Below are 14687 nucleotides of genomic sequence, written 5' to 3' on the forward strand. Positions count from 1 at the left end.
AAGGACTAAAAGGCAAAATTGAATAGTACAGGGCTGTATCTGTAAAATAATGAAACCTCAAGGAGCAAAGCAAAATTAAGAAAAAGCACATGAACTGATTCTGTATGTTCAAAAACCGGGAAGCCCTAGAGAGTAGAGGGAGAACCCAAACAGAGAGAGAGGGAGAGAGGGAGAAGCGACCGATATGGGGGACAGAGACGACTACGAGTTTCTTGCCCTGAGACGCCATTTCTTCCGTCAACCGGAAAGTTAACCCGATTGGGATTTGGGGCGGTCATCGAGTTCGGTCTCCGAGGAAAAGCCGGGGCACTGGTAATTTTGAATGAAAGACAATACATAGTTATGGTAATTGAATTTGTGTTACATAACTTCAGATCCGGTCTAGCTTTCATCCTATTTTGGATATAAGCGTAGAGTTGTATTAGGTTATTATAATTACTGATTTATGATAATTAAATTTGTGTTCCATAACTTCAGATCCGGTTTAGCTTTCATCCTGTTTTGGATATACGCGTACAGTTGTATTAGGTTTGTTATAATTACTGATAAATATGTTTTGGCTGACCATGATGACAAAAAGGCCGGACTTACAGCTGCTACCATACCATCGCTTGAGTGGGTTGGTTGGTAGTAGATTGACGAAAGTCACAATGAAGGTGTTTGCTGAGCCAGTCGTCCCATCCTTTGTGTGTTTGTGAATGATATTGAGTTATAAGTTATTGACTTATGCTTCTTGTGTGATTTCCAAATAGGAGTTGATGTTTGTAAGTCAACCTTAATACTTGAAACCAAGTCATACCTTTGAGCTCTTTTTTTTTTTCTTTCCTAATGTATACTTAGCTTTTCTTCTAACATGTGGATCTTGAATGGTTAAAAAGGACCATTATGATGGGGCCATAAGGTAAGAGAGGCGACAGAGATGGGGGAAAGAGATAACTACAAGTTTCTTGCCCTAAGAGACGCCATTTCTTCCATCAACCAGAAAATTAACCTGATTGGGGTGGTCATGGGGTTCGATCTCCTGCGGAAAAGCAGAGGCGGTAATAAAATTTTGAACGAAAAACTACATCATTATGCTAATTGAGTTTTGTGTTCCATAACTTCAGATCCGGTTTAGCTTTCATTATGTTTTGGATATACACATAGATTTGTATTAGGTTTATTATAATTACTGATAGATATGTTTTGGCTGGCCATGATGACATAAAGGCCAGACTTATGGCTGCTACCGTACCATCGCTTGAGTGGTTGGTTGGTAGTAGATTGATGAAAGTCGCAATAAAGGTGTTTGCTGAGCCAGTTGTCCCATCCTTTGTGTGTTTGTGAATAACATTGACTTTGTTTCTTGTGTGAATTCCAAATAGGAGTTGCTGTTTGTCAGTCAACCTTATCACTTGAAACCAAGTCATATCTTTGAGCTTTTGTTTTAAATGTATACTTAGCCTTTTCTTTAGAAGGACCATTATGGTAGGGTGATGAGATAAGAGAGGCGACAGGGATGGGGGACAGAAACGACTACGAGTTTCTTGCCCTAAGGGAGGCCATTGCTTCCGTCACCAGAAAGTTAACCTGATTGGGGAGGTCATTGAGTTCGGTCTCCCAAGGAAAAGCAGAGGCACTGGTAACAAAATTTTGAATGAAAGACAATACATCTTTATGATAATTGAATTTGTGTTTATAACTTCAAATCCGATTTATCTTTCATTCCGTTTGGATATATGTGTAGAGTAGTATTAGGTTTATTATATTTATAATTACTGATGGATATGTTTTGGCTGGCCGTGATGATAAAAAGGCCGGACTTACGGCTGCTACCATACCATCGCTTGAGTGGGTTGGTTGGTAGTAGATTGACGAAAGTCACAATGAAGGTGTTTGCTGAGCCAGTCGTCCCATCCTTTGTGTGTTTGTGAATGATATTGAGTTATAAGTTATTGACTTATGCTTCTTGTGTGATTTCCAAATAGGGGTTGATGTTTGTAAGTCAACCTTAATACTTGAAACCAAGTCATATCTTTGAGCTCTTTTTTTTTTTTTTTAAATGTATACTTAGCTTTTCTTCTAACATGTGGATCTTGAATGGTTAAAAAGGACCATTATGATAGGGCCATAAGGTAAGAGAGGCGACAGAGATGGGGGACAGAGACAACTACAAGTTTCTTGCCCTAAGAGACGCCATTTCTTCCATCAACCAGAAAATTAACCTGATTGGGGTGGTCATGGAGTTCGATCTCCTGAGGAAAAGCAGAGGCGGTAATAAGATTTTGAACGAAAGACTACATCTTTATGCTAATTGAGTTTTGTGTTCCATAACTTCAGATCCGATTTATCTTTCATTCCGTTTTGGATATATGTGTAGAGTAGTATTAGGTTTATTATATTTATAATTACTGATAGATATGTTTTGGCTGGCCATGATGATAAAAAGGCCGGACTTACGGCTGCTACCATACCATCGCTTGAGTGGTTGGTTGGTAGTAGATTGACGGAAGTCTCAATGAAGGTGTTTGTTGAGCCAGTTGTCCGATCCTTTGTGTGTTTGTGAATGATATTGACTTCTGCTTCTTGTTTGAATTCCAAATAGGAGTTGATGTTTGTCAATTGTCAATCAACCTCAATACTTGAAACCAAGTTATATTTATCTTTTCAAAGATGTAGACGAAATAATTGGCCAAATATTACCTCGCTTATTTATCCTTGTATGCTTTATCTGGCTACTTAATGTTACTTTCTGCATCCTTTCTATTGTAGTCTTTGTTAGCTATTGCTTATGAATTATGCATCATGAAAGATGAATATTCACCGATGTGCATCTTACAATCCTAGCTTGTGCATGTGTTGGGCTGAGCATTTGATGAAAGTAACTTTTGGAGAATCCTGTGTTCCATTTGTCACATTGATATGATTTCTTATGTAGTTAATGGCTATAGAGTTGAGAATTATACCATTTTCCTAGAAGAAGCTGATCCATTATTGTTTGAATATTTATGACCCCATTTTTCGTCCAGTGGAGCGTTTATAGTTCAGTATTTATATTCAGTGTGTTACACATGAATATCCTCATACATTCCTTATGATGCTATTTCCTCATCTATGTTAGGAGGAATCGTTTGAAGGTTATCCCTCCGTGGATGTGTTAACAAAGAAGCGAAATAAGTTGTTTGGAGTAGCTGTCTGTCAACGAGCATGTCCAGGAAATTAAGAATGCTCCAAGGAATCTGCAGTGGATTCGCTGTTGCCTGGAATCTTATTGAAGAGTGATATTTGGGGAAGCAGGCACTATAGGATCTTTGGAACGAAGTTTGTGGGTTACGAGTTTGACAAACCATGGATGATGGAACTGAGAGCCAGCACTCAACATAAGGAATAAAAAAAATGTTACAAGACCCACCACCCGGTAGATTCTCTTGATCCGTTTTTCTAGATTAGACTCTTTTTTTTTGGGTATGGTTTTCTAGATTAGACTTACCTTTACTTACCTTCTGAAGATAGGTTCTACGAAAATATAATGAATGGCACATGAAGATTCATGGATGGAACAAATGAAAGTATACAGAAAACATTGCCTGATTCATGAACAATCACAGCATAAAATAACGAGGATATCAACAAGAAGCAGGAACTGGAAGAAAAGGTAACAATGTTGGAAAGTGCTCTGCTCTATCAACTTTGTGACTTTCAAGGAAAGGTATAAATATCGTTCGTTCGTGATACTTGTCGCATAATGTTAGACTTCAAAGATTATGAGATTCTTAGAGAGCGATGCCTCCGAGTCTCCGACATCATTAATTTTGAAATAACAGAACCGATCTAAGATTTCTGTTTCCAACGACTAAAATTGGAATGTGATAAACCTCTGTCTCAGGTATTTAGAGACAACCTCAGAGGGGAAACGAATGGAATTCCTTTTTTGTCCTCCCGTAACTCTCACTGTGGTACAAGGTGGTCAACAGTGTAGGACCTTTCATCTAAACGACATAGAACCATAACTATGTACACAATATTGCAAAAGGTGGCTCACCTTTTCATCGATTGAGAAGGCAAAAATAATCTTGTCAATTTGAGGACCATTAGCATGAGGCAACTAATTTGGTACATGAGCAACATGCTCATTAGGTGGCTGCTGGAAAGCAACGTCACCAACGGCAGCATGCCTCCGTTGCCTCTCACGAAGGAACAGGACTGTAAGGAGACACACAAAAAGCGTCAGAATTGTTGCATTTCCTTCCTCCATGATCACATTCTCCACCCATGCTCCCCCTTTTGGGAAGACTTCAGGTAAAGAATCAATCAGCCGGACCTGTGACACCATGGTAAATCCATCAATAAGTAGGCTTGGAAAGAAAGATTGGCACTTCGTACATTATTATGATAATAGGGGACACAGAAGTGCTTTGTTGTGGAAAATATAAATAAGAACGCACTAAAAAAAGTAGAAGCGAAAAAAAAAGAAAAAAGCATGCTATTCATAAAACTTGTACCAATTGAGATCATATCAGAAACATAATACTCCACTAGGAGTCGCAGAAAGCAGAACATGTAGTTATAATAATAAGATACATTCCCCTCAGCCACTTTTTCACTCAGAACTATACTTCAGGAAAAGCGTCTTCAACATCTAAAACCCAATTCAGTATCAAAATACCATAGTAAAAGGCTAGTGACAGCAAACTTGCCAATGACGGCAAAATTCTTTCATCAAACTCTTGCGCTAATTTTTCATATTCTTTCCCTGCCCCAATGCATCCATATAAGGTGTTCAAATTAAAAAATGTGAGCCCATGTAAGAACTTCAGCCTAAGTTATCAAACTGTATGCAAGATGGGAAACAAGTTTTCTAACAAAACTACTGGAGCACATAAAAGCCAGCAGAGTTCTACCATTATAGCACACTGCAGCATTTCCACACTGATGGCAAACAGGCCAATATGAGGAATGTGTGTTTAGCAACTATGCTTATTGAAAAAGCATTTCACCAGACAAAAGACTCACCATAAAACTGTCAGCATAATTCTTTCTTATCCATAAGCTAGCAAGCGCCAGGGCGACAGGTAACTTTGCTGCAGGGTCAATCTCTACAGCTTGATCATAATAACGCTTGGCAAGATGAAGATCAAGCGGAAGTCCCTGGCCATGCTCATGCATGTATCCAAGGTTGAACATGGCCTGTGCATTTGATTGGGATTTTGCATGCATGTAAGCTTCTGCTGCTCGTACATAATCCCTCTCTGTCCCCTGAGAAGGCAGGAAAACAAAAAACTAGGGAGTAAGAAAACATAATAATGAAAATGGTCAGAGAATGTTTAACCGAGAAAAAATGAATCCTCATTCACTTGCAGCGCACGTCTCCCTGTTAATTAAATATGAGACACATACCCGTCCATAATAATATGCATCCCCAATCAGCAAAGCAGCATGTTCGTTACCCTGCTCAGATGCTTGCCACCATAAAGAATGTGCGTGTTGATGCCTTTCTGCATCTGTACAAAACCCAGACTCTCCCATGCACATACTATGTTCTTCATATTTGTCAAGAATCCATGCAGCATTACTTTGCGCGACCTCATAGCCTAATTCAGCCATCCTTGAATACAAGAGGTATGCCTTACCCACATCACCTTTTAAATATGACTCCAGCGCCCATCTAGACAAGGAACTCCATGGTCCCCGTTCTGCTACTAGTTTGTATAATCCGCTAGCCTAAGATAGAGCAAGACTTTGTTGTTAACACAGATATTGGTGTAACAAGTACTTGATCATATTACAAGTTATAATACGTAAAAAATTTGCAGGGTTCATATAAAAAGTATTTAGGATCTACCCTTGCAGTCTACACAAGAGTGAAAGAGCGATGTCGTAATTCATTTGTTACTTAATAGATTACCACAAGAGAAGCGGAAAACTTATAAGCAAAAAAACATTACCTGAGACCAGAAGCAAAGATAGCATCTAAAAATTTCCCAATGCAGCTGAGGTAAAAAGAGTATTCAACTATTGATGGTAGAAAAGATGAACTCAAAGGAGCATTGGGTAATGTATGCTTCGTATGGGATAGTCAGCAAATGACAAGAAATGAGGAAAAACTAATCTGTCCAAATTCATCATCATCATCACTCAAGCCTTTCTCCAAGAAGTTTGGGGTCGGTTACATGAATCTATATGAAAATCAACGGGAATCCACTATGTGTATTCGAATTTTTATTTTCCAAATCATTAATTACTATTTTGTTTTAGTACTAACCTCTCCAAGATTGGGACTTGTTGGACCCACCTTGCAGAGCAGACAAGGGATACTAGCAACCACACACAGGCCACTAGTATAAAATATAAATCTAAATTGCACCAAGGGGGATTTGAACCTAAAATCTTTGATTTTGAGGGCTGATACTACAGTCCCCTTCAATAGCCACCCTTGTTTGGGTTAATCACCATCAGTGTTGTTAATAGTACAAAGCTATACTCTAAAAAACAAGCTACCAGCCAAAAGATTAAGCATTAACTTGCATAGTTGCATGCTTTCTTTGTATTTATATTATTTATATTTTTGTAAGTTTGCGCCTTGCCTCACTCCGGTGTGCGCTTTAAGTGCGCCTTGCACCTCAAGGCGTTTAGAGGTCTTTGCGCCTTTTGCCCTTAACAACACTGATCACCATCCTTTTTTTCTCCTCCTTCCCACTTCCCCTCACTAAACTTTGCTAAGCGAAAATTTTAACCCCATTAATTTCATATAATGTTGTATAAGATACACAGCACAGTTCAACATTTTGTCAACAACATAACATAACATCACTGAGCAAGCAAGAAACAAACGGTCAAACAAAGGTTGACAAGACAGGAGTTTTGACAGGAAAAAAGGGTGGTCCAAGAATATAGAACTCAAGAAATGGTATGAGCATGCAAGATAAAAGCATACCATATGGAGGTCTTTCTTAAGTCCCACACCGGTCTGGAACATCTTTGCCAACTGGTAAAATGCTTTTGGCTGACCTGCATTAGCAGCCACTATAAAATATTTGCATGCCAATTTTACATCCCTCTTTACACCGATGCCTTTCAGATAAAGTACTCCAAGATTATAGTGCCCACCAGGCTCATCATTATCAGCGGCTTTCTCAAAATACTCTTTTGCCTGCAAATTAGAGAATTAGTTTCTTAGACAAATTCTCATACACTGTAAACTCAACCTATAAATAGACAATGCAAAATTCTTTCACATGCAGCTGAAAATCTTAGTGTGTGCTTGCATGTTGTTTATTGCATGCATTGGCAAGAAGATTACACTTTGGCTGGTCCAGAAATCCAACTTATAGCAAAAGTCAGTTCATAATAGAAATGAAAAAAGAACAGCCAGAAAAGTAGGAGTTCGCACCTCGCCTAAACAAGCATGCCTGGGGAACACTTAAATAGCATTGAACGAAAGATTATAGTGGCTGAATTGTTTTATAAATTAAAAGAGAGAAGAAAATAAATGCACATTTTGAAAAAAGAGGATTCAAAACCAAACTTCATGACTTTTTATTGTATGAGCCCTTTTGTGGTAGAGTAGATCATTCAGTAAAATTAACTCAAGTCACTATTTTACCTAGCTCAAAGATCCAACCAGCCTTTAAATACCCTGGTGCAGCTATAGTGTGAGTGGATTAACACAATTCCACCAATAGCAATTCTGTCAATCCACTCATTGATTAAATGTGTGCTGTCAAGGTCATTGCACTATATCCGCTAGTCAGAATTTATAGATTAAATGTTTCTCCTCTCCAAATATCATTATTTACAGGGAAACGAAGGGCGTCCCTCATAAACATAAGACGGACACAATGTCGAAGGCAACCATATTTAGCCCAACCAAATTAAAAAGCAATATTTGAAGCAACAATAACATACACAACAAACATGCATGCATGCAACACTAAGACAACAAATTGCACGAGAGATACAATACAGTCCATGATCTATGAGATAAATATGCAAAGCTATGGAAAATGAATATGTCAACTGAACCAACATACTTTCGTGTAGTTCTTCTTCTCTACTCCATAACCCTTGACATATAAATATCCCATCCCATTATATGCCGAATATAATTGCTGCTTTGAGGCAAGTGTTAGCCATTCAAGTGCCTTAGTGTAATTTCTTTCCACTCCAGCCCCTCTTGCGTATATCTCACCAAGAAGTTCCATAGACCTTGGCTCCCCCTTATCTACAGCCTTCAAGAACCAAGACAATGCCTTGGTATGATCACGCCTTAGTCCTCTCAATCCAAAGTAGTAAAAGAGTCCGATTTTGTACATTGCTCCGGCATTCCCTTTCTGAGCCTGATATTCCAAAATCTGAAAGTCCTCATTCTCCTCCCCTCGTGACTTCCTCAAGGCCTCCTTGTTCTCCTCGGCTCCAGTGTGAATCCTAACTTGCTCAATCACAGGTGAATCTTTTGAGATAAAGAAACTGTTAACTGCTACCTCTGCTAATTCAGCATACAATTTAACTGCTGTTTCCTGCATCTGCAACGAAATAAAATAAGGCAGAGAATTAAACAGCACGAACGATGGCAGTAAGAGACAAAGCACTCGATTCAACCACAATTGGCATAAAACCATATTCAAGTAAGCAAACATTGAAGCCACGTCAAAACATATGAACTATTTTTTTGAACATTTATTTTTACTGCAGACAAATTTTAGCACACTGACAAATGTACACTCCTCAAATTACTGTCACTAATTAGATGATTAAAATCAGTGTTTATTTGGAGTAAATTAAAATACCCCAGCAATACTTAACTCATTTAAACTAATCTGGAATTTTCAATATCATCAAGCAGGGAATGAATGCATAAAATAGGTTTGATCGAGAGTGAGATAGAATTCATAAAGAGAATTAAAGTAATGGATTAGTGATAACTAGTTGTATAGATTCATGTACCCAAGCTCAAAGGCTTTGATAGTGATTCAACTGCTGCTAAGTCGTCCTTTACTTCCTCGCAAGTCTAATTTACCAAACACGCCAAAATGTGCGGTCTAATTTAACTAGGTTTTGCAATTCAAGTATAACAACAAATCCATAACATCCAGATGAAGAGTCGTCAAATCACTCACATCTTGCCGTAAGTATGTGTACGCGAGAGCCATCTTAGACTGCATGTTCCCTCCCTCTGAAGCAAAATGATGGTGCAAAAACGCCTTGGCCTTGTTCCTCTCCTTCATCTGCCCCATTCCATACATGAAACCAAGCACAGACTGCGCGTGCGGGTTCCCGGCCGCAGCGGCAGCCTCGATCTCTGTCGTAGCCTCCTCCATCAACCGAACCTCGCCCTCGCTCACCGCTTCCAGCATCTTCTGCACGCCAGAGTAGTAGTCAGCTACATCGGGCTCCACAGCACCTGACGCGGCGCCCGAATTTGAAACCAAGTCCGGCTCCAAGATCGAACGCCATGAGCCAGGGTCGAGATCCTCGTCGGACTTCGAGTCCGAATCATCGAACTCGTCCCAATCGCCGGTAGAGGTGGAGTCAGCGTCGGCGGGGTCTGACGATGCCGTGGGGCCATCTTTGAGGTCGTCCTGAGATAGGACCAAAACAAACGGTCGAGCGTGGAGAGTGAGCGGGTAGAGACAAAGAAGGAGAAGAAGGAGGATGGATTGCGTGCGTTTTCTGCGAATGGAGCGATGCATTCCCTTTGTTGTTACTACGGGTGTTGTTGCAGTGGAAAGAACAACGGTGATGGAGTAAATCTATATCTATATCTATATCTATCTATACTTATATATAAAGCAAAGGCTCAAACAACTATTGATATCTTTTTGACAAGTGTATCTCTAAAACTCTTCATTTATGCCTACGTGGACACTCTATTCTTTCTTATCTCTATTTTTCTCCACTCACGAATTTTCCAACAAAAACAATACCAGAGGTGGAAAAAAAAAAGTAAAAGCAGGATAAAAAAAAACGTAAAAGATTGTGAGTGAATGTCGCCTCCTCCACTTCATATCTATATCTATATCTATATCTATATCTATATCTATATCTATACTTATATATAAAGCAAAGGCTCAAACAACTATTGATATCTTTTTGACAAGTGTATCTCTAAAACTCTTCATTTATGCCTACGTGGACACTCTATTCTTTCTTATCTCTATTTTTCTCCACTCACGAATTTTCCAACAAAAACAATACCAGAGGTGGAAAAAAAAAAGTAAAAGCAGGATAAAAAAAAACGTAAAAGATTGTGAGTGAATGTCGCCTCCTCCACTTCATAAAAGAGACCTTTCTATCACTTCCACTCTCCCAGTCGATTTCTCTTTATATATAAAGCAAAGGCTCAAACAACTATTGATATCTTTTTGACAAGTGTATCTCTAAAACTCTTCATTTATGCCTACGTGGACACTCTATTCTTTCTTATCTCTATTTTTCTCCACTCACGAATTTTCCAACAAAAACAATACCAGAGGTGGAAAAAAAAAAGTAAAAGCAGGATAAAAAAAAACGTAAAAGATTGTGAGTGAATGTCGCCTCCTCCACTTCATAAAAGAGACCTTTCTATCACTTCCACTCTCCCAGTCGATTTCTCTGAACCGAAAGAGAAGAGGAAGTTTCAGAGACAGGGCGAGAGAAAGAAAAGAAGATAGGAAGAAAGACAGAGAGAGATTGATTCCTTTTTCGATATCTGTTTGTAGGGATTTTATTCTATCGATTCGAGATGACGACTAGACCGGTTGTTCCACAACAATCGAGAGGTATAGGAAGATTTTGTTTCTCTTCTTTCTTTCTTTGATTGTTAATCGTTATGAGGTGATTGTTGATGTTTTCTGTTAAATGGGTTTTTATCTAATATGATTATCTATTTATTCGCCAAGAAATTTTATGGGTTCCGTTTTCTCTTCGATTGAATTATGGGGTTCTCTTCGATTAATCTTGAATACAACTTTTTTTTTACTTGCTTTCAATTTCTTCGTCGATTCCTTGCACCCATTCAAAATGATAGACGAAGCCCAATTCAAAGACCGGAGCAAGACCGATCTGGTGGTTCAAAGCAAGAACGATCTGGTGGAGCAAAGCAATACCAATCTGGTGGTTCAAATCAAGCCTGATCTTGTGCTCTTTGGTTGGGGGTTTGTGTTTGGATGGCTGATTGAGAGAGTTTGTCAATTTCCTCATTGATTCCCTACACCTACAACAAAGAACATTCTTTCACTTAATTACTTTTTTGGCAGGAACAAATAGATAGATCTATTGCTTAGGGTCTATCTTCAATCCTATTGCTGATTTTCTTATATCAAATAGTTATTTGTGCATTATCACGGTTTGCCCTTTTTTTTTGGCTTTGATCAATAACGGGGTTTGGGTCTTAAAGTGGATTGTTTTAGTGTTTCAAGTATCAAGATTTGGAGGGACTGATATTGCTGTTGCAACTGGGTGTCTGCCATTGAAGAAGCACAATATTGGGTCCAATGAGTTTCAGTGTTTAACACAAAATAAAGAAAAATCATAGACGGTATGAATGAATGAATCTGCAATTAATTTCTTGCTTTGACGCTGGTGAGGGAATGCCTATGATTTTAATGTCTCAAAGTTGATGATATTGGTCCTGTTCTATGCATGATTGTAACAGTAAATTTATTGGTGTATATTGTTTCCTCTTATATGCAGCATGATTTGCATCCTGAGAGTGGCTACCTACATTCAAAAACTCACATGCCCTCTGTGTAAACTTCCATTTGAATTCCTAAACGTCCATCATGCAGTTGATGACAGGTATTGACGCTGGTGAGGGAATGCCTATGATTTTAATGTCTCAAAGTTGATGATATTGGTCCTGTTCTATGCATGATTGTAACAGTAAATTTATTGGTGTATATTGTTTTTATATGCAGCATGATTTGCATCCTGAGAGTGGCTACTTACATTCAAAAACTCACGTGCCCTTGGTGTAAACTTCCATTTGAATTCCTAAACGTCCATCGTACAATTGATGACAGGTATTGAGGCTGATTCCTGTTTCTATTTCTTTATGCAAACACAAAAGATCGAAATATTTTGCCTATCCAAGTTAAATATGCATTGTTATATATATAGTTATATACATTCTCATCGATAAACTCATAAACCATCAAAGAGTTTTTTTTTCATCTTAGTTTTTTGTTCCTCTGGAGAGGGGGTGATATTATTTTTTGCAACTGACTCTCAATTAATACAATTGGTTTATGTTTCTGAGTTGGTGTTGGTTGTCAAGGGGAAGTCAAAGGTGTAAACATGGTCCTCTATGGAGAAAAAAGGAGCCAAAGAGAGGAGGTTAAGGGGCCTGCGAGTCCCAGATTACAAATGGCCCAAGTCCTAGATAGATCTTTACTTAAGTGTTATGCGTTCTTTGGTTAATCACCAAGTATGCTTAACCTCTTCGTGGTGATACAAATTTCTATTTAGTCCATTTTATAAGCAATTATGACGGAAACACTCTGATACTTACATAAACCCATTTGTTTTCTTTTTGTTAAAAGGTTCCTTTTAATTTCCATATAGCTTTAAAAATGCGTTTGCGTGCATACAATTTGCGGGGCAATCAAACTCTATTGATGGAACATACCGATGACGGTTAACTTTGGTTGCTGGGATTGTAAAATTACAATAAATTTTTGGACGTGGTTATTGTAAAATTACTTTTAAAAAGCTGGAAGAATAGTTTTATTTTTTATTTTTAAAATTAACAATTAATTATTTTTTACAATACACTTCTAATGTGTTAACATCTTATATCTTATATTTTTGCTATTTAACTTTTTTACCACTGCACTTAACTGTTTTAAATAATTATAGTCTTTTTGATTTAATGTGGCCTTCAATTTTTGCCTATTGAAGGAGAGTTGATAGCGAATGAGTTTATTGAGAGAAGAGACAGCAACAAAAGAATATCATCATCATCAACCATATAGTGAGACTGCCAGTATATATTAAGTATCGTGTTTAATTAATTAGGCTTGAAATCTCTACGTATGTGCATGGGATTATATATGAGCTTCTCTTATTAATTAGTTTGAACTTTGAACACTTCTATCCCTTTTAGTTAATGACCTCTGCAGTCTTCTTTTATCTAAGTAATTGGAAGCTAGAATGGTGAGTTTTCTCGCCTTTGCATTCATTGCGTTTCCCATTAATGACGAGGTTCAAACTCCTCATGACATTGTAAGTTTGTTAGTATTGTGGTTTGGTTGATCAATTCTCAAACATGACATGCTAAGTTTTTTAATTCGTTTTATTGTGGGCTAATTTTGAACAGAACAAGCAGCATGGGAGGGCCAAGGAGAAAGAGGTAGACCTAAAATATTTATATTTTTGGCTTGGAAGGAAATAATATTTCCTGAAGGATTATTCTGTCCAAGATTTGAAAAAAAATGGTTTACTATGAATCCTAGATGTTTTTATATAGTTCATGGTTTTTGTATTAAGACATTATATAAGTTCCTGTTATCTCTCATAAATATTTAATATCGCAATTGTTACGTTTCTTTTGTCCATGTGTGTAAAAGTCAATTGCTTTGAAGGATAATTTTGTAATGTTCCCGGAAATGTTTGCAATGCTAATTCATAGTTGGTCCTCTTATTCATTGGATGATGCAGTTGTGGAAGCATCTCCAATATACATAATGTGTAGTTATGCGCAAGTTATATATACTATTATGTCTTTTGGTCCTAATTTAGTTTCACATTTTTAATTTTCTATTTTCATGTATTAAGTAGTATTTTTGTATATTTCAAGGCATAACCATGTATCGCTCCTGCTTCCACTTTAAAAATTTTATGAATGACATGGGACAGGGGCTTAGGATACATGCAATGCCATGAAATTGGATTTGGATCTCTGCATCAGTTGCTCACATAGTATATTTATATTTAATTATGTTATCAACATTCTTTAAGTTTTTCCAATATCATCTATTATTGATTTCTCTTTGTGACTTTATGCTTTTATTTATGAATATAGTGATATTTCTCATTTTGGTTTTACTTGGTTGTGACCACATATATCATTATGTTACGATTCCTGCTCTTAAAAACTTAAGGAAGCAGGGAAGACCCGTTCCATCGGCATTACTGGACTTTCACTGGATGTCTTTTCATATAGAACCGGTATTACTGCACTTTCATTGGATGTCTTTTCATATATAAACGAGGATGTGAGGATGTGACCTAGAATGTGATAATCCCGGTGGGATGCTAAAGTTTGTCGTGTTTTGTTCACGTCGTCAATCGATACTGTGTACATGAACCCCGCTAAGCTTTAATGTCATTGACGAGTACTACTGGAGTTATCTTGAGATAAGTTTAAAATAGATTGTAAATAGATCTGAATTAGTATAATACCTATTCTCATAAATAATTATTAACAATCAATTTGAAAGAAAAAATTATAACATCTATAAAATTGATAAAAAATTCTAAAAAAATAAAAAAATATACCCGCGCATCGCGCGGGTTTTTGACTAGTGAGTGAGTAATCGGGTTCGGTTGGTTTTGGTAGGTAAATTATATATGTTTGCCTGATTGGTATGACCGTCAAGCCGAATCGTGAAACCAATGAGATTATGCCATGTCAGCTCATTGCAATCGCAGTTAGGTTCCATTAACCATTTAACCTACTCGCCATCTAATGCTAAATACACGAATATAATTATAAAATACGAATAATTGCA

The 14687-nt window shown here is 37.6% G+C and overlaps 1 protein-coding gene, 1 long non-coding RNA gene and 4 other non-coding genes across 7 annotated transcripts; 5 read left to right on the forward strand and 1 right to left on the reverse strand.

The window, feature by feature from the left end:
• Positions 1-103: 103 nt before the first annotated feature.
• Positions 104-3384, forward strand: LOC120016084. 2 transcript variants are annotated; one of them, XR_005471895.1, is made up of 4 exons: positions 104-312; positions 879-1621; positions 2092-2253; positions 3101-3384. It is a non-coding gene; the product is annotated as an uncharacterized LOC120016084 (long non-coding RNA). The 2 variants fall into 2 exon arrangements; XR_005471894.1 differs by lacking the exon at positions 2092-2253.
• LOC119980184 lies at positions 562-672 on the forward strand. Its single transcript, XR_005463820.1, has one exon. It is a non-coding gene; the product is annotated as a small nucleolar RNA snoR113 (small nucleolar RNA).
• Positions 1191-1300, forward strand: LOC119980183. The gene has a single exon (XR_005463819.1). It is a non-coding gene; the product is annotated as a small nucleolar RNA snoR113 (small nucleolar RNA).
• Positions 1777-1887, forward strand: LOC119980182. Its single transcript, XR_005463818.1, has one exon. It is a non-coding gene; the product is annotated as a small nucleolar RNA snoR113 (small nucleolar RNA).
• Positions 2410-2519, forward strand: LOC119980181. The gene has a single exon (XR_005463817.1). It is a non-coding gene; the product is annotated as a small nucleolar RNA snoR113 (small nucleolar RNA).
• Positions 3385-3643: 259 nt separating the features above from the next.
• LOC120016085 (ERAD-associated E3 ubiquitin-protein ligase component HRD3A-like) lies at positions 3644-9735 on the reverse strand. Its single transcript, XM_038868677.1, has 6 exons — positions 9096-9735; positions 8010-8501; positions 6914-7129; positions 5377-5700; positions 4993-5235; positions 3644-4300 (listed from the first exon to the last, which is right to left on the reverse strand). The coding sequence occupies exons 1-6, from the start codon at positions 9666-9668 to the stop codon at positions 4085-4087; spliced, it is 2064 nt and encodes a 687-aa protein (XP_038724605.1). The 5' UTR covers positions 9669-9735; the 3' UTR covers positions 3644-4084.
• Positions 9736-14687: the final 4952 nt, after the last annotated feature.

The sequence above is a fragment of the Tripterygium wilfordii genome, chromosome 15, assembly GCF_013401445.1.
Source record: "Tripterygium wilfordii isolate XIE 37 chromosome 15, ASM1340144v1, whole genome shotgun sequence".
NCBI lineage: Eukaryota > Viridiplantae > Streptophyta > Magnoliopsida > Celastrales > Celastraceae > Tripterygium > Tripterygium wilfordii.

What these genes read in the sequence shown, in the direction of transcription:
- LOC120016085 (XM_038868677.1), bottom strand. Translation starts at nt 9,668, where the DNA reads ATGCATCGCTCCATTCGCAGAAAACGCACGCAATCCATCCTCCTTCTT. An exon ending in AGAAGAAGAACTACACGAAA is followed by an intron (nt 7,130 to 8,009) that starts GTATGTTGGTTC and finishes TCTAATTTGCAG; the next exon opens with GCAAAAGAGTATTTTGAGAA. An exon ending in ATGCATATTATTATGGACGG is followed by an intron (nt 5,236 to 5,376) that starts GTATGTGTCTCA and finishes CTGCCTTCTCAG; the next exon opens with GGGACAGAGAGGGATTATGT.